Raw genomic sequence first — 25,904 nt, 5'->3', positions numbered from 1 at the left:
CATTATCCTGCATGGAGATTTATCAGATTTTCCGACTGAATGCTGCGCTTTGCTAGTACTAGCTGGAGTTCACCTGCGTGTTGGTGTGGCGTGTGGCTCTTTTTTGTAAAGAGTTAAGTCGTACACAAAAAAAGGGAACAAAGGTCAGCACCCAGCCGCCACTTGAATGTGAGATTTTCCTTTTTCTTCCCCTTGATGTATACTCGGCTCCGTGTTATTAGTCTTAATGATGGAAAATTGTAGTGTTGATACAAATCTTTTTTTCAAAGTAGTAGGCGGGAGCTCCATTTGTTAGTAAGTTTTTTTGTGACTAAAAGCCACGGACAGTACATTTATGTAGCAGTAAAAGGCCTAGATGCTCTTTCCATAGCAGAGCTAATTATTCCTACTGTGACCTTACTGATCTAGCCTGTTCCTAGTACAGCTCATCTGCACGCCTGTTCCTCTGTGTAGATGGTGTCAGAGAATATGAAAAACCCTATAATGAAACCATTTTCATGATGGAGAAAGGCTACTGGAGTTGCACTTGCTACAAAGAGGCTCAATTATATGAGTAATTGTGATAATTTTCTACATTCATAGCCTTCAATGGGGAAAAAAGAATGAGAGCCACAAAGGAAAATTACTTTAACAAGAAAGTACAGAGAGTAAAAATGGAAGAAGAGACAAAAAAAGGGGGAAAAAAATAACCAGAAAAAAAAAGTTTAAAAAATAGATCTGGAGGGAGGAATAGCGAGACAGGGAGAACAACAGAAATGCTCAAAAGCCCATGTGCAGCTGTGTTGCACAATTAAATTGAATTTTTTTTTTCTGCAGTTGATGAATGTGACTACTGCAAATGTGCCTCTGTAGTTAGCTATCATTTGTTGTTCCGTGACAGGAAAAGGATAATTACCTCTCAGAGAGAATCAAAGGCTGACATGCCCTTTAGACACAGCCATGAATGCAGAGCTCGATAGAATGCCTGAATAAGAATCTAGTGTTCTCTGCCCCCTTCTACTGCAGAAGAAATTTTGTTAAAATGCAAGAGCACCACCAGTAAATTTGTTGAACCCTAGGTGTTCAAAAATATGAGGTACATCTATCGACTCATCCCATTTGCAAAAATAAAACTGCATTTTGAATTCATTTCTATTATATTCATGGACAGTCAGATAGTGAGATATGCATTAAATTTCTTTTCCCAGTAGGGGTCTGATTCAACATTTCCTATGAAAGAACAGAGAGACACTATCCTTTTTTCCCAGGCTAGTTAGCCTATAATTTAAAACTGTCAAAAACACAATTTTGTTCAAAGTCTTCAATAAAAGCTTCTCCCATATAACCCAAAGAGATTTTACTAAAGTTTGATTCAGACACTGTTACAATATTTTTAAAGCCATAAATACATTTAACTGATATTTTACTGCCTTTTTTCTTAAAGTATGTGAAGGCTTACGAGGAAAAAAGGCAGCATCTTTTCAAGGTGACTACGCCTTCCATCCTTTAGACAAACGGGAAGTATTCAATGGTTCATATTAATGAGAACAGTACTTTAAAAGGTGCTGATGTGATCATCTTTAACAAAATATGTTACTTTTAAATGAAAACACACATTCTTCATGTCTACTTCAAAACAGTCATGGGAGAAAAAGAGATCAGATTACAAAGAAAAGTCTTGAATTTGGAAAATACACGTGCTCTCAAAAAGCAGGCAGAGAAGGCTGTGTGGAAGGTAAACAATGGTTTACAGGAAAAATGAACCAGACAAAAAAAAAAAAAAAGAACAAACGATCATCCTTTCAGGCTGTTTGCTAATCCACTAATTTGAAAGGTAAGCCTGGCTTGAGCTAATGTTTTTTTATCTCTGTATCACAGAAATAGGTTTCACTTCATGCCTTTATAAAATCTAGCTTTCCTCCTGCCTCACTGTTCAAGAGCTGGGATACTTATCCCCTCCTTAGGTACTCTTCCCTGTTTGGTGTGATTTTGGGTAAAGGCACACTACAGACCAACATGTCAAGCTAAACCTAAAGCAGTCACATAAATATTGCTCGCTGCTTCCGTAAGTTTCTTTGCTGACCTAGTATAATTCACTTTTTTTAAAAATGTTTTTTTTTTTTTTAACCTCGGGGAACAACATTGCAGCCTGGCAGTTCACATACTGATATCAGACCAAAATGATGGTTCTGAATCATAAAACATGTCATCAACTTTATACCAAGCCACCAATAACCTCTGTACCATTTGCTAACCCTCCCTTTACTTGTCAGTGGAAGGCTTACCTGATTGTGTTTCCAATTATAGAGAAGGGAGCCCCAGCTCTGCAAGCAGCAATGGCTTCATCTCTACACCTCCTGGCAACTTCCACTAACTTTTTACCACACTCATCCACGTTGCCCACCAAAAATGTTTCAGAGGTGTCTCCATGGTAGCCATTGTAGTAAACCTAAACACAGGCAGAAATTTAAAAATAAGTCTTTGTTTAAAAAATCTCCTCTCCTAAAGTATACACTGCATTCATTTCTGTATTTAGTAGATTCACGTGTTTCACCCTTTCAGAATTATTGTCAAGTTTACTTACAAAAAAAGAAGAAACAGCCTTACGGAAACTATGAAGATGAAGACATGCAATGATACTGTAAAATTTTAAAATAAGTAAGTGCCTGGTATGGCTGTTTCAGCGTTATGATTAGCAAAGCCCCTGCAACATTTTGAGTCCTCACTTTATTTCGGAGACAAAATTATACATGCAAAAATAGTGACCAAGGTCACTGACCCACGATTACTACAACAGGTTGAGAGGATACAGAAGTATGTAACATAGTGAAAAGTTTCTTCAGTGTCATAAAGACACTTATCTTTTATTGACCAGTCCCATACTTGGAAGAGAGCGATAATTACCAGAAGAAATAAGATAGACATGTCAGTGTTATAACAGACAGTAGGAGAATTCAGTTCCAAGAATCAAAGTATCAGAATGAAGCATGTTATAGACAAATCCCATCTGGAAGTGAAATCTTAATCAAATGTTGCAGATAGCAGAATGTTAACAGAAAACGCTATACATGAATTTTCAAAGAATTAGAATATAACAAAACAGGCTTATGAATAAAATTACAGAAAATAGCATTTTATCAGACCTCAATGACTCCGAAGGCTCTGCAGGATCTTGAAAGACACCAGACTCATTATAAAAATCATTAATTATCAAACACTATAATAAATATAGAAAGCAGAGGAGACTGGTTGAATATTGATCCTTTTATGTAGTGTGGAATTTGCTATTTTGCATACATTTGTCCTATGTAATTATTTTTCATATTTCCCTTTCTCATGAAGTAGAATGCAGAAACTATTATAAAAAGGACATTTATCTGACTTTTCTGCTTTAATACTGAATTAATCTCTATAACAGACTGCATTTAAAAAAATTCTCTCGTACACTCTGTGAGGGAAGCAGGAGAAGTCTTTATTATATCTTCACTTTCTAAGTCAGGAAACTGGGACACAGACAAGTAATTTGTCTAAGGTTAGTGGCAGAATATAGAGGTAGATCCAGGTTAATATGATGGATCATTGGCTTCTAATCAAGTGTTTTCACTACTACATCAAATTACCTTAAAATTACCTTACAATAAAGCAGTGATTTATATATTTATTCCCATTTGCAATCCAAGAAAGAACAATTTTTGATTTTATACATGAGTACACAACACTTAATATGAGTAATTATTAAAACAAAACTGTAACTCTGAATGTTTATAGAGCTGCTATTTAAATAAAAATGTATTTTAAGAAATCTTTAATTTGCCTTTTCATATTACTTTTTGCTAGCCTTCAAAATGACTACTTCAAACATTTAACACATCTGGAAATAATACTTTTGAAAGTCTGTGGCAGTTATCTATAATTACTGTTTTTACCCACAAACTATTCTTGTTTTATACTTCATTTATTTAACACATGTTTATTGAGCAACTAATATGGGGTATCACATTGTATTTTTTTAGTATTCAACCTTCAAGGGGGAAATAAGTCTATTTTCTTGTGGTATATACTAGAAGTAAACAATTAGAAAATGCAGTGAATATTTTCTGATAAAAGTATAGGATCTAATAATGGAGTCTTTCACTTAATAAAATATTTCATAAGAAATATGATTTTTAAGATACTGACCTATATGTTTCTTTGATCCCTTCACATTTCTAGACACCTGAAAACATTTCACTCTGATCATCTGAATGTTAAAAATGGAACTGTTTACTGAAAGTCTTCAGGAAACTTCAAAAAGCCATGAACTATTCTCTTTGGACACATGGGGAGCAGAAGGGAAGAGTCTGCTGATTTTATTCAAAGCAGCAATATTTTATTAGGGCATGATTAGGTGAGATAATAAATGGAAAGTCCCCAAATCAGGTACAATTCAAAAGAAAAGTGCATCATGGAAAGATACTTCATTTCAGGCACACTTCATAAAATACCTCCTTCTACATATTCTGAGTTGGAAAGATATCAACAGAATATATGTGGAGTAAATGTTCAAGTATTGTAAGTAGGACAAAATGATATAGTAAAGATTATTAGCAATAAAAGAATCTTTGGCTATCTCCTCAGACAAACTGACATGAAGGAAAAAGGCTGAACTAATTTAAAAAACTAAAAATCAGACTGAACTACGTTACTAGATGCCAATCTCCACCTCATTCCCACTCCCATGTAAGTTTCATGGTTGGGATATGAAATAACTATTACTCAGAATATTTCCTCAGTAATAGAAACTGTACTCCTTGGATGCTGTCTGTCTCAACTAGTTCTCTTCAGATGTTTAATTTATATTTATTTCTTTTAAATGTATTTATTAATCATCAGATGTATAGAATTTACTTACAATCTCCACAATCTAAAGGTACCATTACAAAATCTTTTAGTACAGAAACAGACTCACAGAGGTAGAAAACAAACATATGGTTACCAGCGGGGAAGGGATAAATTGGGAGTTAGAGATCTGCAGATACCAACAACCATATATAAAATAGATAAACAACAAGTTTCTACTATATAGTACAGGGGACTATATTCAATATCTTGTTGTAACCTATAACAAAAGAATATGAAAAGGAATATATGTATGTATATGTATGACTGAAACATTATGCTGTACACCAGAAATTGCCACAACACTGTAAACTGACTATACTTCAATTAAAAAAAATGGAAAAAAAATCTTTTAGTAAAACGAACGGCCAAAGTGCAAATAACCTGAGTCTGAGAATAGGGAAAGGCTAAGAAAATTAGAAAAGGTTAGAGCTCGTATAGTTTGAAGTTCCTGTGTTAAATTACTTGGGCTTGTTATTTAAAAGAAAGGCTGTTAACTATTTTGTGAAAACTTATGTTCAGAAAGAAAAGCACTCTGCTGGGACGCTTTGAGTTCAAGGCTCTCTCCACCAGAAATGGAACACAACGTTACCTTCAGGGATTTTAATAAATCTAGGGAACACTGCTAGCAAAAGAGTTGCTGTCCAAATAGACTGACACACACAGGCCAATGTAGCCCCTAATGACAGAGTAAGATAATGACAGGCCCCACTCAAAATCAGCAGGAAGAGGAAGATCAATCTTGGCAGAGTGAAGGAAAAATGCTGGCTTTCTTCGCGTTAGCTCATCTCATACATATCCAGCTTCAGCAGCTGCCCAGTGCCGTGGCGCTCTGCATTAACTACACAGTGGATCAATAACAATTACACCTTCTCAAAAACATGACACATAGCAGGATTGGGTTGACATTTCACTTAGGCCAACATTGATCTCAGTGCATCTGATTCCAGCCCTAAATTCAAGTCAGGCCTGGGTTTACCTGGAATAAACACAGAGTTAAAGACAAAAAAAGGAAACCAGCTAGCTGCTTGCGTCTGGGTCTAGAAGTAAACAGCACTTCCCTCGGTGAGGTTCGCATTTTCAATCCACTCTTCTTCCTGTTGCTACCAGCAATTCTGAAGTTAATCAAAGACTATTTTTTATATGATTTACTCACCGTGACATCAATGTTGATAATATCTCCATCCTGAAGAGCCCGACTGGAAACATAAACAGAAAAAAACAATGGTGACAGACAGATCTCAATAAAAAGAATATAAGAAGAAATACCTAATGACTACTACCACTGAACCAATAAGCTGCGATGATAATTCGGAGTGCAGAAGGAATGAATGGAATAACTATAGTTAATCTTTATGTACGTTAGTCATTTCAATTTTTATAAGAAATACATAATATGAACATATATTGCCATTGTTTACAAATCTGCTATTCTTGACAAAATGTTATTAGTTACCTTAATTTTGCAAAGAGCCAAAACAATAGTTGATAACCAATATTTGCCTGCATTTGGATTTTTACCATTTAAATGGTTAAAATCTAGGAGAGTAAAAGAAATGTTTAACGTACAATCACTTTTCTGGATTACATATTACTTTAACAAACATTAAATGTTGGTATTATGTCCATTTAGAAGCAAAATACTTCAAAAGTTTTGCTTTACCATAATCAGCTTCAAAAGTTTGCAGGTGGGTTTCAATTAAACTATAGTGTCTTTCAACATACATTATAGATCTCAGTTTCATGTTTTAGTTTCCAAAGGAGCAATATGTTATTAAGCAATGAATACCTGTCAGGAATACCGTGACAGAGCACGTTGTTTACAGAGGTACAAACAGATTTTGGAAAACCTCCATAGCCTAGAGGTGAGGGATAGGCATCATGACTGATGATTTCCTGATGAACAAGAGCATCTATCTCTTCAGTTGTCATGTCAACCTAAAATATTAAATAAAGAAATTGTGGAGTGACAGTTGAAGACATTTCCTGTATTTATTGACTATGCCTATAGCTATAGCACGTCCAGGTGAGAGTGTATAAATTTACTGTGATTAACTTGTAGTATGACAATTTAATTAATTATGATTAACATTAAAATCCTAAATTGGCCTCTTTGACAATCATTGGGGCATATGATGGTGTTATGGGCTCTCGGGAAGTGGAAAATTTCAACTCTAAGATCCTTTAAATCATTTGTGAGTCATTAAATGACAGGACTCCTTTTTGGCCTGAAGGTTTAAAAAATACGTTCTTAGGCAACCCTTCCCCTTTGTCAATGGTTATGGCCCTGGGCTAGCTGAAGCATATACGTTCTCAAAAAGGATCTTCAGTTTAGATGCCAAAGCTTGAAAAGTAGGTCAACCCATGTCTTTATATCTCAGCGAAGCATTGCATGGATTTTACATGGAGATTACGGATCATCATTTTAAAAACTAAGTCTGATACATTTTGTAGAGACTCGGTTTCCCTAATCTTGATTTCTCTTGTGCCTAAAACAATCAATGTATTTTTTAAAAATATTTTTCCCTTACTAGAAGGTACTCGATTGCTCTCAAGCTAAAAGAAAACTAAAATCAAATTTTATCTGTAGAAGACTATCTCCATAAGCTCATAAATCATGAGTAAAATTCTAAAACAAAATCTTTTTATTAAAAATTAAGTGTTTCTTCAATAGGTTTCTTTCTGTTATTTTATATTCATATCACCGTTAGTTGCATTGCTGTAATGAGTCTATTACACAGATGATACACCAAGTGATTTCATCTTTGAGTCTCACTTCTGAAATTCTGCCCACCTTTTGGAAAGTACGGGCCCATATTTTCTTTTATGATTCTTCCATAGCAGGGTTCAGATTCAGTTTCAGGTTACACTGAAACACCTAAATCTTGTAGTAAGATGGTGTACACAATTACAGTGCTGAAGTACCTATAGCTTAGTATCTGGTCTGATCTTTCTTTGCAGAGCTAATGCAAGAAAACAGGGGACAAAGGATGAGGCAGAGCAACTCTTCAGGTGCACGGAAGTCATGTGGGGAATAAAAGCAGAAACTGCAGGCAGGAATAAGGGGGCAAAAGTCGAAGCTGTCTGCCATGGATCAACTTGGATAGGCTGAGCCCCAGGTAAATCCTGAATTCTGCTACTTAAAATTGAACGTGGATTTTAGATTCCTTCTTGAATAAACAGGAAATAATATAACCCCTTTCCCCATCCCAAGACTTTACTTAATATTGAACAAATTAGATGTGTACAAAAGAAGAGTTAAAGGGAAAGAGAAAAATTAGGAGGGTCTGTGGTCCCTTATGTAAGTCTTCTGAGAGTTGGTGAGACACCACCTTTAAAGTCTTCCCGGCCACAAGGAGGACATGACGGGCCAGCCGACAAGCCTGACGAAGCCCTTGAATCTGATCTTCATTCTTAACTTCTATGCTGTCTCCCCAGTCGGGTACAATGCCTGTCGTCACATAGTCTGGCTTCTTTATGTGCTTCAGGAAAAAGGATTGAAAACGAAGATCAGAACCCAGCGCACGACAATGGGGTCATTTTTTCGGACACAGCCTCCTGCTTCATGGGGCTCTGCCCTTCCTGCCGGAGCACCGACCTCTGAAGCCAGCACAACAGACCCTCCAGGCTGCCCCCAGTCCCTTCCCCTGCCCTTTTGAACTTAACATTGCCTGTTAGTGCTGCTGCCTCTGGATGGTCTGTTAACCTTACTGTGCTTTCAGCCAAACTGGACTGAAGGAGACTTCTGGTCAAAACAAACAGTAGTTTTCTTTTCTTTCCCCTCCACCAACCCTGTTAGAAGTCTATTGCCATTAATGACAAATAGCACCGAGCTTCCCAATTGCCAAATGGTTAATTAAGAGCACTTTCATCTCCTTCACACAAGGATACAATTTATGCAAAGGATAGCTCACAACACCCTCTCTGAATGAATATCTGTAAAAGGCTGACTGTCAAGTCCACAGATGCCTATTACATATACACTTCTCTGACACTTTGCAACTATACCCAAACTAAGGACAAACTTGAGGACAAAACAAAACAGCTCTTTCCTTTCTCTTTCTTTTTTTTTTCAAGTACATTAAAAATACTTTGAATACATCCATCATTTGTCAAAAACAAGCTCCCCCTCCTCAAACACTAAACGTTCAACTCTGATCACCCTTGGAGAGCATTCTCCATCACTAGCTTAAATCCATGGGCAGTATTCAGAAAATAAATACTGTCTTACACACAGAGCTTCTTTCGGTCTCAAGGTTTTGCACAGCTCTTTACAAAATATTTACAGAAGCTGCTACACCAGCTTTGTTGAATGGTACTCAGTAAGGCTACACAGCAGTTGGGGACAGGAAGCTGAGGGAGATAACACTATTCAACTGACCATCACAGCAACCCTGGAAGGGCTGAGGTTAGGGCTCTGCTCTTCGTGAAGCGCATCATGCGAGATTTAAGGGCCTTCTCTTACTCTCGTGTTCAGGTGGGCCTTTCTGACACAGGTAACACCACTGCCTGGGCTGCAGCGGCTGAGCTGTGGGTGGCATCTACCTTCCTTTACCTTCCCCACCGGCGCCCGCAAAACACACTCGGTCCCCCACAGCCCTGCCTCTTCTCTGCCTGGTGAACTGGCCAGGTTACAACAGGCAGAAGGGCTGTTGGCTTATCACTGAAATTCTAAAACAATCCAGTCACGTCTCTGGAGATTTTTTTTCTCTTCTACTGAGTGTACACCAGGAACATACTCTGGGCTCTGGTGGCCTGTCTCGTCAGCCCTTGTCACAAAAATGGGCCACTCACCTTCAGGGAACAGAATATGCTTTGTATGGGTTTACTGCAAAAAATATATATATAAAAAGAGGGAAAGCAGGTGATTTTTGTGACAAATCTCTATTTCTTTCAGCTATTCTCATTCTTCTGAAATGAACCGCACACCTCCTTTACATTGCATTTGGGAAAATGGATAGGTTGTCTTTTACAGAATTAAAATCTCTGAAAGAAAATCAAAAAGAGTGCTCTGAGACAAGACATTTTATTTAACTTACTTGAAAGGAAGATTCAAAGAGCACAGCATTAATAACACAGAAGGTATAAGAGCAAAGCTTTCGGAAAAGCATCAAGTGTATTAGTTTCAAGGAATCGTTCTTGAATGATTCCAACTGTATAGTCAATTTTTTTTCCTTACAAAAGTTAGGAAACTACATACATATAATTTTATCTTCATGTTAGAAATTTAATATGGAAAATTTCATGACAGAAATTTAAATTCTAAATGAGTTAAGCAGTTATAAGCTCAAAGCTTTATTTTAAAAAATGAACATTATAGAACTGCAGGATGTTAGAACTTCTCAAATCAATTTTAAATCACAGACCAAGTTTAAAAATTAGATGGCTCAGAAATCAAAGGTGCAAAAATACTCAATCGCTTCTGCAGTTAACCTTTTATCTTGGCTGGAAAAAGCAGCAGATAATAGGCAATACAGTACCTTAGGGACCGGATGAGCTGGAGAAACTGCAGCCGGCAAAACTATACTGTGTGAAATCTCTCTTTGTCTCCGGAAAAAGAAATTTCTTCTTTGTTGACTGCTTGACTGCTTGTGTAAGTAGATATGATTGAGTGGTGAAGACAAAGTCCTATGACAACCTAGGAGAAGAAGCAGACATTATCTTCAGTAAAAAAAACCCTTCTCAGTGCTACATTTTAAGATGCTGCATTGTTGTCTATTAAATCATTATTATAATCCTTTATTGGCTCAAAAAGGAAAAGCCCCAACTAGAAAGGAAAGCAGTGGTATTCCGAGTTCTAGTACAACAGTGGCACAGCATATTTATTAGCTAATACTATGTTTACATAAAAGTTCGACAATGGAAAAGTCTGTTCTAGCGGGAAACAAACATATAGAAATAGCTGCTAAGCACCAGGTCTATAAAAAGAACAGTTTCTGCTGTGGTACCTTAAACGCAGCAATGTCCAGGATGACCCTAGGTTCAGGGTACTGCTTGCGTGGCTTTATATTCTTTAAAGCCGTTTTTCTTTCACAAATCCTGGACAAATTGCCAGCTGCACTTTTTGCCCTTGACAGGATTACTACTCTGTGTTAAGTTCATGTGCAGTGAGGCATTATACTGAAATTCATTGTCATGAATGCTCAAGTCAGATAAAGACTAAACAGCAAAAATGTAGGATGTAACCCTCAAAGAAAACGAATGTAGGGCCCTAAAGTACCCACAACAGGAATTTAGAGATATCTATCAAAATTTTAAATGCATACACCCTTCGTCTCAGCAGTTCACCTCCCAGGATTCCACCTTACGCAGTGACAGGTGTGCGAAGATGAGCTGCAGCACTGTGTGGTAGAGAAAAATGAGAAATCATCCAAATGTCCATCTGGAGGGACTGGCTAAACGTGTTATGGTAAGTCTATACAACAGACAACTATAGAGGTATTCAAGAGAATAAATCACCTCTATGTATTGATATGGAAAGAGGTCACAATATATTGCTAGGAAAATAGCAAAAGCTGAGCAATACGTATAAAAAGTCCATTAATGTAAAAAGTGCTTATCCATTTACATAAGCCTGTATATGCCTATAACATTTCTGAAAATTGATGTTCACCAATAGTGGTTATTTCTGGGGCATGGGATTGGGGCTAGGGGTAAGGGAGGAGACTTCCTGATTCATTTCATTTTCTTCTATACTGGTAGACTTTAAAAAACATTCACCTGCATTCATTTTATAATTAAAACAATAGTTTAAAAAAGTCCCCAACATGTCATAATTGCCTGCCAAGGGTTGGCAAACAATAAACCCAAAGGGCAAATCCGGCCTGCTGCCGGTTTTTACACAGCCCACAACCTAAAAATGATTTTTACATTTATAAGTGGCTGAAAAAAAATCATAAAAAAACCTTTGTAACACGTGAAACTAGACAAAATTTAAACTTCAGTGCCAATAAATCAAGGTTTATTGGAACACAGCTACATTCATTTGCTTACAGTTATCCACGGCTGCTTTTGAGCAGCAGTGGCAGAGTTGAGTCGTTATGACAGAGAACATATGGCTTGCAAAGCCTAAAATATTTACTCTCTGCCCCTTACAGAAGAAGTCTGTTGACTCCTGGTTGAGAGCGCTGGTTCTCAAAATGTGGTACCCAGACCAGCATATCAGTATCACGTGGGAGAAAGATGCAAATTCTTGGGCCCCTCCTCAGTTTACTGACACAGACTCTGGGAAGAGGTCAGCAATCCTTGTTTTCACCAAGCCCTTCCCAGGGTGCTTCTGATGCACACTAAAGTTTGAGAATTACTGGTCTCGAGTAACCTTTCAGCTGTGAAACATAATGGAAACACAAATTGCAGGTGAGTATGGGCCCCCAAACTCCAGATTCCTAAGTGAATTGGAAAAAGGCACAGATGCAAACACACCCCATGGGTCACTGCTTCAGTGTCACAAGTTTCACTCAGTTATGTTCTTCCATAAAATTGAATGTAATATTGTTGACTCAAACTTACTGAGGTATTTTGGGTATTATTTTAAACAATCCCAAACACCAGACAAAATGCTGCCAGTAATATCACTTCTTTAAAAAAAAATAGTTGCTTGATAGAGGCAGGTACATATTCCTTAAAGCTTGTAAAGTACAGCATTTCCCTAAAGACAACAGCCCAGCCTGAGGCTTGTTAGCTAACTGGTCTGTGAGGGGCAGGGTAGTCCCCTAGTGACAGCAGATCGCTGGGCTTCCATCTCAGCTCTGCCACTTGTTAGCAGTGTGTCCCCGAGCAAGGGTCTTGCTTTGAGTCTTAGGTGAGAATTAATTGGAATAAGGTATGTGAAAGTGCCTGGCATTTAGTAGATGTTCAATAAACGATAGCTCCTTCAAGAATACTTAAAAAGTAAAATAAGAAAGAAAACATGGGCTTCATAATAGCTTCTGATACTGAGCACTTGTTACGCGTCAATTACTGTACTAGACCCTTTACATATGTTAGATCATTAATCTTCGTGAGAACCCCATAAGCTGTGAACTGTTACTGCTCCATTTCACAGCTGAAGAATGGAGGCACATTATGGTAAGCTAACTCCCCCGGGGTTCCTGCAGGAAGTGCCAAAGCTCAGGGAAAGTGGGTCCTCCATAGAGTCCATTACTTCTCTCACGTGCATGAGAAAGTCATGAGCTAATGACGCACCAGGACACACTCAGAAAATGTAAACGCTATCATAAAATTATTAAAAGTTACTATTATGATTATTAAGTTATTTTTCCAAAAGTGGTGGTGGGTTGACCTAATCCACCCTCCTTCTCAAGCCAGGCTCCCTTTGCTGACCAAATACATGCTTCAGTGAGGTTTGGTTTGGGCAGTCTGTGGACATGGAATGGAAAATCTGGGTCCTATCTAAAGCCGAGGAAAGGCTCAGGTGGAAACAATCTGAGGAAAGCATGTATTATGATGACTATTAATAATGATAGCAGTAATAGAAATAGTAACAATAGTGGTTAACACTCTTTTTTCTTTTTTTAATTCCAGATTTTTTTGGGGGGGTGGGTAAACAGGTTTATTTGTTTACTTTAATGGAGGTACATAGGGATTGAACCCAGGACCTCATGCATGCTAAGCGTGCACTCTACTACTGAGCTATACTCTCCCCATCGTGGTCAACACTTAACGGCCACTTTGTTTACTTAATCACAGTGCTAGGTGCTCTACATACACTAACTCTTACCAACTCTGTTAGGGAGATGGTCGGCTGTTGATGTCACTATTTTATGGATGAGGAACTAAGGCTCACAACTCTGGTGGCCCTGGCTAGAGTCCTCAAAATGCAAATCCAGGGCTGCGTCTGCCACTCCACACTGCCTTTCAACAGTGTGCATGGGCTCTCGTAGCTGGTACGCTTTGCTATAGAATGTGTTTCTTCAGAGATTTGATTTCAAGGAAAGTTTTTTTTTTTTAATTGTCAAAAAAAATACCATGGGATCAGCCAACATTAAGAATGAAGATACTTTTCATGAAAAGTCTTAGAACAGTTCTAAGTGGGACACATTGTGGTGGTGAAAATAACATGCGCTTTGAAGTCAGATCTGAGTTACCAAAACTTCTGAGCCCCGCTTTCTCCACCATGATATGGGAACAGCAGTGCTTTCCTCACCACTAGGCTGCTGTGAGCACCAGCTGACAGAGCACGTGTTTGTAAACCATCTTCAAAAAGTAGGTGTTCCATAAATGTTAGTATCTTTTCTTTCCCTTCTGAATATTCAACATATTTATTTACCTGTGGGCCTCTACATTTATTTATTCTTTTATTTGACAGCTGCTTACTGAACTCCTCCTACATGCCATGCGTTGGACACCAGGTGAACCAGGTGAAAAAGTCTGCCTCATGGAGCTTATATTCCGTGGTGGGACGCAGACAAGAAGTAAACCGACAAGTACATTTGATTATATTAGATGGTGATAATCCTCATGAACAGTGGGCCCAAGTGATACAGCACTGGAGCCAAAGATTCTGCTCCTGGTTCTGCCAAGAGCTAACTGTGTGACCTCGCGCAACAACAATAGCAGTGAACGCTGGCTGAGAGCTTCCTGGGGCCAAGCTCTGTGCAGCACTTCACAGACACTGCCCACTGCTGCAGAAGGCTTAGTGACATGAGGGAGCTGAACTTCATCATCTCTGAGGTCTCTTTCAGCTCTGACATTTGTGCCTTCATTCAGCAGCATCTGATTGTCATGCGACATCCCAGGCAATGGGATGATGCAGAGTCCAATCAATTTTAAGACTGATGAAGATTTTTTTCAATGCAGCTGATGACACAAAAGAGAGATCATCTTTATCAGTATTATCAAGTTCAAGTACACAGTCATTATTGGGGGAATCTTTCCTATGGACTTAAACTCGAGGCATGGAGTCACCAGCCTCTACAAGGATATCAGGATGAGGCTTTGAGACATTCACTTCTAGGAGGAACACTGTTGCCAACACACCTGTCCTGCCAAATGATGGGCTCACTGCCGAAAAGATGAGGCACATCCACACGTGACCTAAACATCGAGAACAAAGCCCGAACATATGCAATCCACTGACAATTATGGTTTTGAAGTATATTCAGCAATTCCACTTTCACAAGAAATTTTTTTTATTAGAAGCAAAATCTTTTCTTTCAATCTGATAAAAGAACCCTATACATGTTGTCACAAAGTAACAGGATAATAAGGTATCATACCATGCTTATTCCATGAACTATTCATTATAAACCAGAAAAAAACAATTTAGTATTTTCACAGGTGAAATGAAGAAATGGTCTTACAGCATGAGCCTTTAGAAGATAATGGTCCTCCAATTAACGTGGAAAAAATGGAAGGGGGGCAAGATCCTCAACTTTGTTTATCATAGTATAATTAATAAATAATAATTAACAAACTTTCTAAATGCAGAGTGAGCAAAATTAAAATCCCCAATTATATTCAGGGTTACAAACTACAGTGTCTGCTGTAGACCACTGCCGAAAAGGTTTGTTGAATTTCCTATATATTTCCTCTCTTTACAAAGGCAATGCTTTATACATCCAAAACAAATGCAATGTTACATGTCAGTTATATCTCAATTTAAAAAATAAATAAATAGAAGAACTCCTGATACATTCTTATGACTACATCTAACTTCCAACTTGCTACCATCAATGTTACAGCTAACTTGGTGCACGATGTCCATTATCAGAGGCAGGGACCGCAGCCAGGTTACCATCACCACAGGACTGGTCTCTCCATCTTCTGGGCACCATCATTACCCAGGACTCACAGTAAACAGTCTTTGGTTAAAGCTATTTTCAGGAAACAAGGGGCAAGTTGACTAATCTGAAGTTTAGAAGATGCCAGTAGGAAATCAGAAACCTCAGCAGAGGAGAGCCCCAGATCAGCAAGGAGCTGCTTTGGACTAATTTGATCTTAAAAGACATGATCCTACTGAGTGTTATTACTGCCAATTAGGTAACGGAAACTCTATATAGGGTTTCCTTAGGCAGTAAATCTATATGTTATTTGTAATGAATACTACAATATTTACAGTTATCACAGGTAATAATAAGAATTTATGTTCAGTGTCATAAAAATTCTGTCAGCTCCTGGTTTGAGCTGAATGTCGAAAATTATAGGCAACTGCTTCTTTCCCTTCACAGAGGAGCACACTGAGCAGCCTGACTGTCTCTTGAAATTGCTATCTGTCCTCTGGATCCTGCAGTACACCCTTCATATTTTAAATTTGTATTTGCAATGTAAATCTAGGTTACGGTTTTAAATATTTTCACATTCAGTAGTAACATCAATTTCTAAAAGCTGCATTTTATTTCCCATTACAAATTAAGCCTGAAAGGTGCGACTACAGAATTCAAGTATGATGGTGGGGGGGATGCATTTAAAATAACTAATGTTGCTGCAAGCGACATGCCCTATCTTCATTGGCCTCTTAACTCAGGGTCCATTTTAATTGTTATCTGTGCATGCATTCTACACTACATAATGAAACGCTTCCATTTCACCCACTGAGCCCTGGGTTTTTATGTGCACCTCTATTAATGACCCTTAATTAAGCCGATTTTACCCTGGGAAATGTGAGTTTTCTTTTGGTCAACAAGTATTTTTAAGGGAGGGGTCTGAATGAACTTTCAAAGATACACTTAAAATGCTTATTATCTTAAGCAGTTGTAAAACTGAACAAAGCACGTTTGTACTCAAGTGTGGGCTACCAACACCTCTATGTTTCATTGTACGTTTCCAGGGAAGCACTTACACCCTGCAAAGCACCATCAATCCTGTTACGTTATATTTCACAGGCTTCAAATATCTGGGTAGAAAACAACACAATAAAGTAGCCTGTATCACTTCACGTTAGCCAACAATGTCAACCAGAGAGAATAAGTAATTTAAAAGACACCCTGTGAAATGTCTTACTGAATGTATTTTTTCATAAAGATCAGCAAATGCCAAAGTCTACTTACACAACTATTATTTATAGCATATCAACATCTAATTGATTTTACAAATGGAGGCAATTATTTTGGATGAAGGGAGGAATGCCTGCCAGATTTAAATGATTTATGATTACTAAGAGAGAAAACAACACTGTTTTGCTAATTCATTTTCAAATACGGCTCTTACACTCATTGATAATTTTAATTTTAAACCAAATGATTTGCTAAAATAATACATTACCATTAATGTTTTAAAAAGCAACTTTGTGACAGCAATCTGAGATATTTTTAACTGTTTAGAAATATTGCTTCCTCAGGAGGGACTGCACCATAAAATATATTTTCAAGGTGCTGATTTAGAACCACAGAAAGGTCACACTTCATGAACTCCAACCAATTACCCTGAGTAGGAGCACAGGCTGTTACAGCACCGGGTGCTTCAAGTCCAAAAGAGAGCACTGCGGATGTAGCCATGTCTTAAATTTCCTGACCTACAACACTGACTGTCCGCTTGATAGGTTTGATAACTTGCACAAATGTTGTGAAAGGAAAATTAAAGAGCCTGCATCACTTGATGTAATTCCCATTGATTTTTATAATCTAGTACTAAGAGGTACATATTTCAAAAGTAAATGAGAACGACTGAAAGTCCTTCACTATCTTGTTGTAACCTCTAACGAAAAAGAATTTGAAAAGGAATATATGTATGTATATGACTGGGACATTATGCTGTACACCAGAACTTGACATATTGTAACTGACTATACTTCAATTTTTAAAAATTTTATATATATATATATATATATATATATATATATATATATATATATATGAAAATTCCTCTGCATTTCAAGGAGACTATAAAGCAGAAGAGAAGCTCACATTTCATAAGAAATAAACCTGTGTATCTGTTGAAGAAGAAGAGGAAGAAGAAGAAGAGGAGGAAGAAGAAGAAGAAAAAAAAACCCCAAACAGCTAGGGGAATGCCCCAGGCTGAAGCAAACACTGATTGGGCACAGCTAAAGGACAAGGGCCCTTGGAACTAAACAAAAGCAAATTCATCCTGTTGACAGACGTTGATTACATCAAAGCAACAAGGAACTCCCCCAATTTTCTTTTAAACAGTTAATACCTCTCTACCATCTAAATAATAGGGGCTAAGTAAGTTTTTAAACCAATCATAATAAACATTATTAAACTTGTTTTTAAAAAGTTTCAGTTGAGTTCTGGTGTGTTTTCAGCTATGGGCTTCCCCAAACAGTGCTTTATTCATTCCCATGGATATGTCTGGGGAGCTAAGCTGGCCATGCCATCAGCCCCTTTCTTCCAGGGGTTAACTGCTGTGGCTGCCAAATAAAATACAGAGCAAGCCATGTAATTATGGAGACAGTCAAAGGGCAGGCTCTATTTTGAAATCTATTTGCACAGACAAGGTCTTCCAATTGAGCTTACAGGAAACAAGCTGGTAAAGAGCCTCCCTCTCCCCAGATGCTTTCCACACTTTTTCTCCAATTCAGGAAATCATGGATATGGATACCATACACCATTGCTTCCTGGATTTCAAGCTAAGATGCCATTACAAGGAGAAAGTGGATCTGTTTCAGAAACCTGTAAAAAAACCTTTTTTTTTCTTCTTAATTAACTGCATTTGGCAACAGCCTCTGGATGATAAAGCTACAGTGTTTATCAAACAGCATTTCCCAAGAGGATAAAGGCCCAGTTGTTATGCAGGTGTTGGAAAACAGATCATTTTCTTTAATGCTCACAATAAAGCACATAGCCGAGTCTAAAGTATACGGGCATAAATAGTTATCTGAAATAAAGGGTCTACTTGACATCCAACAGTGTTGTCCTTGAAGTTACTTATAGCTAAGACCACTAAAACAGTGACAAGGATTCCATAGAAATAAGAAAGCAATGTGTAAAGTATTTGAAGTGACCAAAAAAAATCACAAGTCATTTTTATGCTGAAATGTAAAAATTTGTCCTAGTTGCCTAAAAGCTCTACATTTATAATTTCTATGAGACTTCATCATTCTCATCTTAAAATAGAATTGGGCCACTATTACTATAAAACTAAGTAGTCAAGTGAAGGTGAGATAGTAGGTCTTCACCCCAGATACTAGGCTATGGATGTCAGAACTCACCATCAAGCCCATAAACCAAAGCCTGGCAGTCCTAGTTCTAGAGAAGATGGGCTGGAAAACCAGCCACAGAGCACTTCTGGGAAGAGGAAGGACAGTGGCCTGAGGGCACCCTTTACCAATAATAACAACATTCAAGAATGATGCCCAGGTCATGGCAAAACATGACTTTCCCCAAGGCGCCATCAGGAAGTTGGCTCTGTGCTACATCCCTCTTCCTTTTAAAAAATCTATCAATGGCAACTGATAGAGTATAATGCCAATGACAAGTTCAGAAATGGGATTAGAAAAAATATGTCATTTTGCTTCTTTATAAAAGCTAACTGGAACATGTGTGATTACTCATTAGTCTACACCACCAGCTCCCAGAGATCTGTAACTTAAACAGAAAGCATTTCCCTCTTCTTGGGAGGCATAAACACCCCAACCTATTCTAGAAACACAGATCAATAAACACATCTACTTAATAAAGTAGCCTCATGTTTGTGGGCCTAGAAAAAAGTTCCTTTAGCTGTCCCAACCGCAGCTGGGGGAGGAGCATCAAAGATTACAGTAAGAACTCAAAATCTAAAACTAAAAGCAGATCATTTGGTGGATAAAGGGAAGGTTACATGGAAATGATGAATCTAAAAGGAACTAGGATTACTGTATGAAATTTCTCCATTTAAGATGAAAAATGTTTAGTTCAAAATCTGAAATTTAAATTCATCTTTATAACCATAAAATATGGAGTCATACTGTAATACTATATGCTTAGAAAATCCCATTGTCTCTCAGCTAAAGTTTAGAGAAAAGCAGCTTTTTAGCACTTCAACAATACAAATACTCAGGCAACTTCATGGACAAAGAAATATTGTATCCTTCCACGGGAAATAAAGGAGCTGTTTATTAGGGCTGGGGTTAAAATGTAATAATTCATTCTAGTTGAGCCCTGTGAAAAATGTCATCAAAATATCATTTTCTTTGCCAGATTTTCTGGATGCCGTAATATTTAAATACAGAATAAAAGACAAGCTCTGATCAGAGTAGAAGTACGACACCAAAATGAACCAAAAGCAAACATTCGTTCTGTCAATGTAACAGGAAAGAATTTCACACAGTCCTGATATCCAGAGAATGCACACTTCTAGGTTAGCACAGAACATCTGGCAAACTTCAACTTTCCAAAGTCTCTCAAAAAAAACATTCCTGTGTCCTCACATACTTGGGTTAAAGAAGAGGAAAAAAATAGAAAAAATTTATACTGAAGCATCAGAATGAGCAATTTCACAGAAACAACACAAGGAATTCAACTTTAGAGAAAGTCCATGTACAAGTATCATGAGTTAAAAAAAAATGACAGAAAGTCCTTCCTTAATTCTTTAAAAAACACTATCCTTAAATACTACTGTCCTGTAAAATACTACTCAAAAATATTAGTTATTTGCTTAAAAATGTCCAGTATTAGAAGACATTGGGACTTATAATTTATGATCAAAGGCAAAGCATTAGTATGAATACTTTTCAATTGTATTAAAGCATTTGAAAAGAGTATAATTTTAGTCTTCTTCTCACAACACTGTCAACTGAATTCTATATGTAACATGCTCTAGTTATATTAATGGATGTATTTCTTTTTCTTTCTTTTTATGAGCACTTTAAAGTTATTTATGAAAACAACTGGTTTAAAATAGCTCAGAGATTTGACCCAGACTGCAGTATCATTACCAAAAAACAAAAAACACTCCACAAAAACCTACATCTTAATATTTTCCTGAAAATGTTTTCATTGTACAACTTCAAGTGAAAGGCATGAAATAAAAAGAAACCATTTAAATATAAATCTCATGGTGGTATTTTGACAATTGTGGGAGTTTTGTCTCTGCCCTGTAACTAGGCAATAAATAGAAGTGGTAGGTAGGTAGGTCGGTCAATAATCACAATTTACAATGAGAAAACTAAACTCCAAGAAACCAATATATTTCCACATTTCTGCAATTAAGATTACACGGATTCAAGACCATAGACGCTAAGATCATTCATTAAGGAGTCGTTTTCACAAAAAATAAGGAGGAAATACACACTAGCCTCTCTAGCAAAAGAAAAAGTTCCAAATTATCTGTTGGTAGCTTTTTGATACAGTTATCTACCCACAAATTACTTTATATTCAATTCAACTATGTAGACTTTAGTTATCCATGTGAATAAATAACAAGTCCATAACTTTAGGAATTAACGCAAAAACTACAATGTATTAAAACAGTACAGGCTTTAAAAGGGAGTCCCACAGAAGCCTGCTTACAAACTGGCTCTTGGATTTTTTTTTCCGGATATGAATGCTCAGCCATAAAATCATTATTTTCTGTACTAAAGATAAAAAATAAAACCCACCACCACCACTACCAAAACGTATAGTCTTTATCTGTATAAAGCAGGCTGCCTCTCGTATCTGAAAACACAGTATTACTCAAAAACCTTAGCTGACCAAGATCATTTACACCTGATAGAATGACAGATCTGTCATCTCATTTTTAAAGTCTTCAATAGAGACAAATTACTGAAATATTTGATGTGTACAATATGCGAAGTATGTTATTATTTAATGTGAACATTTTTGAGCTATACTTCTACCAGACTGTTATAAAAAGAAAAACAACTCCTAAATGCCTAAATAAAACATAGCCAATTTGGAGGTAAAAAGAAAGAAACAGTGGAATTTAAAACACTTTATGTTTTGCTTTGAATGTGCCATGGGATTTTCCTCCAAAAGATGTGCCTTCCTAGTTATATTTACTTGAGTTCTTTTTTAAATTGGTTTCCCTTCTGTGAGCATTAGTTGGTTTGCTTGGACAAATTAGTTAAACTCTGAAGCCTTAGTTTCCTCATCTGTTAACAGGAATTATAATACCTTCCTCGCAGGGTTGTCGTGATAACTGTATGACACGAGGAATGGACAGTGGCAGGAGGTGAGCACTTGGTAAATGGTAATTATGACATTGATGCCTGACTGTGGGAGAAGGTCCCTCTAAAATGGACTAATCAGTAGATAGAAAACTGCCTGGATTTCAAACTGCACTTTGAATAATTCACAAAGTAAGTAATTCACAAAATATTCACGAGATCCTTGGTTGGGTCCCAGAACTGCTACTTAAAAACTACACTATCCAAAGCACTGGTCCTCTCCTGCCTTTATCACAAGACCACTCTGACCGTCAAATGAGACTGCAGATGTAGAAATACTTTACAAACAGGACAGCAGCTCATGAATGTAGTGTATTGAGAAGAGGCTTAAACTCAATAGAATGAATTATGCACAGCCTAATTTTGACATTTTTCTGAGAGTTCTTGGTGGATCCTTGCTAGAAAGCTGATGATTAATGGCAAAGTCTAAGGAAAATCTCTTCTTCCTTAGAAGCATAAAAGACCCCAGCTTTTTTCCCCGAGAATTACATCCCTCCAGACACACAGGTATACAGAATAGTTTTTAAATTTGTGCAAAGGGTGGGATGAGAGAAATCATGTTCTAGAAATCCACTTGGTAGTGAAGACATTCCCTGTAAAGCTCATTATCGCTAATAATTTTGAGAGAGCAGAATGTTGCTATTTTTATTCAATTACTGAATAGTGTTCAGGCAGTGCTATGCTTATCCATAAACTGTTATGTTGTCCTTGGTAACCTCAGTAACTTAAGTCTGTAAGAATTTAAACATACTTTTTTGGTGTGCAACTATTTAATAGAAATATTCTAGAGCTCACCAAACCTTATTGCTTAAATGTTCCTTACAAGAAGTCTTTTTTGCATAAAAATTCCTGTTTATTAAACAGTGATACAGGAAGAACTTATTTACATTTCAAGCACTACCAACATACATCATTTATGACAAAAAAGGCAAGCACTCCATAAGAAATGCTCAATCACTGTCAATCACAAACACTGAAATATACATAAACTAAAGCACTGTGTGAACTGTATTAAATTCAGCTAAACACAGAATTACCAACAGAACAAACAAAAAAACAAATAATTATCAGTGACTCACAGACCTATTTACACGATACACAAAATAACTTGGAAAGGTGTAACCATGGTAACTTGATGGCCTAATTTCAGTGCCTTTAAAATTTGCATTTATTTATATAAAACACTGCAAATGATGTCCTTACAAAATTTAAATATTTCAAAAGTAGTCAAAGCTTATCTTTGTTACCTGATTATTGATCAAAATAGTTTCAACTATAAATTAGCTGTCTTTAAAATTATTCAGGGACCAATTTAATGAAACCATGGTAAAAATGTCAGACAACTTTTTTCTAATTTTTCAGCAAACTGCTATTTTCACAACCACTGATCAACAATTGAAAAAACTCAACTATATACACTAAATCCCATAATAGTCAAATCATATTAAAACACATTTTGACATAAAGACTTCTTTTAAACTCACACTGTTGCATGTAACCACCCCTACTACTTCTAATTAGCTACTAAAGCAGAAATGCTATTAGCTGTTTCAGTTTATTGGTGATTTTCACTGACAATTACCATCTGAATAGTTTAATATTTAATGCTACAGTTAGTCCTAATGTCTTCTATTTTATTTCATAAGCTACAGGAATAAAAATTATTTTGTAGTTCACTGGCTCCCACACTTAAGATGTAATGTTCAGTGTGTATTTCATTATGTAGATGAGCAATGGATGTTGTTTGACATGATTTAAATGGGTCAACAGTATTTTCCTAGTCACATTAATCATTCGGACAGCTAGAATAAGAAAAAAAAAGGCCTTGAAAACTAAAACTAGAGAATCTATTCACACAAATGACACTCACCATTGGTGGGTTATCTAGGATGTGGTTAAGGAGAAAGAAGAGTTACAGACTTTGAACACGTTTCATTATTTATTCAGAAACTACTTCAAGACCCTAGCTGTATTTTCAGAATCCAAGCAAATACCCCATAGGGAAAGATTTCTGAGACACCAAACTATAGTTTAAAAAAAAAAAAAGCATTAGCTGGAAATCTATGAAAACTTCTTCATTCGAGAAGAAAGAAGAAAATTTGGGGAGCCCCACTGCAAATGAGACGAGGCCCCAAGAGTACAATCAGGCATAGAGTTGTGTATAAAAGCACACAGAGGCATGAGGACACAGCACTCGCTCTGGACAACAACCATGTCTTCACCTGCGATGGCTCCTAGGAAGTGAAAAAGAGAAGGAGCAAGAGTAAAAGCAGAAACAGCCTTTAGAAAGAGCTGCAAATCACCTTGCTCTAGCTCTGAGTCAAAAGAAAGAATCTGATAAGGAACATGGAAGGCAACAGGTGGGAACTCATGAACAGCAACTCCACAGATTCCTCTCCCTTTGATTGTCAAAACTGAGCTCTACAGTGAGTCCGACCAAGGGATGATCTGACCAAGGGATGGCTAGTCAGCAAGCTGAAAGACTACCCTGGACAACCATCCTACCACTTTGTGCCATATGGAATAGGCACTTTCTAACAAAAGTATGGAAGCAACTTTTGCAATCACTTCCCTCCCACTGGAAGCTCTTCAGTGGGTCTTTGGCAGCTGTGAAGAAGACAAGTGTCCAGCATTAACTTTCTCTTTCTGAGCCCACTTCTCAAGGGTCATCCTCCCCAGTGAATGTGCTTTGTCTTTCCTGGCAACCACACAGAACAAGCCAGAGTTCACGGGAAGCCCATGTTTTGTTTTTTCTGATTATGAAAATTGTTCATTTGGGATATTAAACATTTATACAATACTGAGAAGGCATAAACAGTATAAAGTAAAAAAACAATAAAAACCTTTCTCAAATAATCACTGCTAACATTCAGCAAACACACTTTAGACCATTTCTCTATGTACCCATTAATATATTGTTATTATATTTTTAGTATATTAATTTATTATCTTATAAAAACCCTGTCAGTATATATAGTTTTATTAAACTTTTATTTTGAAAGTAATTAATTTCTCTCTACAATATATGGAAGATACCTGTCTTTATCAAAAAATATAGATCTACATGATACTTTTTATCTTCTTGGGTTATTTTACTGGTTTAATATTATCTCTTTATATGGATGGGGAACATAGCACTTTATTTAACCAGTGAGTATTTAGGTGAGTTCTTCCTTTGTTTTTTGCCCTGTATAATATACTTTTTACAAATACATGTATTTGTAATTATTCTTTTTAACTTAAATTCCCAGCAGTAGAATTCTTGGCTTAAAAAATACACAAAATTCTGACATACCTGCAGAACTGTTCTCCACAAAATAGCAATTTATATTCCCAAAGGTGCCTATTTCCCTGCACCCTCACCAATTATTAATGTTGAAATCTTGGCAGTCATTAATGAAAAATGGTATCTTGCTTTTACTTATTTTTCTTCAGGTACTACTAGGTTGAAAATCTCTTTATTTACCTTTTGTTTGTGTGTGTGTGAGTGAAATCTCCATACAGGTCTCTTGGGTGGTTTTTTACTGGACTTATTTTTAAGAGTCTCTGTGCATTAGAAACAAACATTTGTGTACTATATTTGTTGCAAATGCTTTTTTCAGTTTGCCATTTGCATTTCAACCTTGTTTAAAGTGTTTTCAGCCATATGATTGGGCTTCCATTGAATTTATCAGTTAATCTAGGGAGAATATGACTCTTTCAAATATTTAGTTGTCTTATTTAAGAGATGTCCTCACATTTACTGCAGTCTTCTTTAATATATCTCAGTAGACATCTAATGTCTTCACATAGGTCTTATATAATCCTTATTTGTTTACTTCTGGATATTTTATATTCTTGGTTGCTTTTATAAATGAAATTTTTTCCATTATATTTTCTGCCTAAATATAGGACAGTAATTTATTTCTGTATATTAAATTTGTTTTTCTTTAAAAAAAAACCCCTGAAGTTTAAAAAGTTGAAGTGTAATATGCCAGTGTCATATTTTTATGCTCCTTAATAC

General features: G+C 36.7%; 1 protein-coding gene across 1 annotated transcript in view; it reads right to left on the bottom strand.

Moving 5' to 3' along the window:
- The window catches only part of METAP1D (methionyl aminopeptidase type 1D, mitochondrial), an 83,183-nt gene that overhangs the window by 7,641 nt on the left and 49,638 nt on the right, over window positions 1-25,904 (bottom strand). Inside the window, 5 exon segments of the mRNA XM_010960681.3 lie at window positions 2,265-2,428; window positions 6,014-6,056; window positions 6,647-6,795; window positions 8,190-8,339; window positions 10,338-10,495. Coding sequence (XP_010958983.3) covers window positions 2,265-2,428; window positions 6,014-6,056; window positions 6,647-6,795; window positions 8,190-8,339; window positions 10,338-10,495 — 664 coding nt within the window.

Source organism: Camelus bactrianus, chromosome 5, assembly GCF_048773025.1.
Source record: "Camelus bactrianus isolate YW-2024 breed Bactrian camel chromosome 5, ASM4877302v1, whole genome shotgun sequence".
Taxonomy (NCBI): domain Eukaryota; kingdom Metazoa; phylum Chordata; class Mammalia; order Artiodactyla; family Camelidae; genus Camelus; species Camelus bactrianus.
This window is presented reverse-complemented; position numbering and strand designations above follow the sequence as displayed.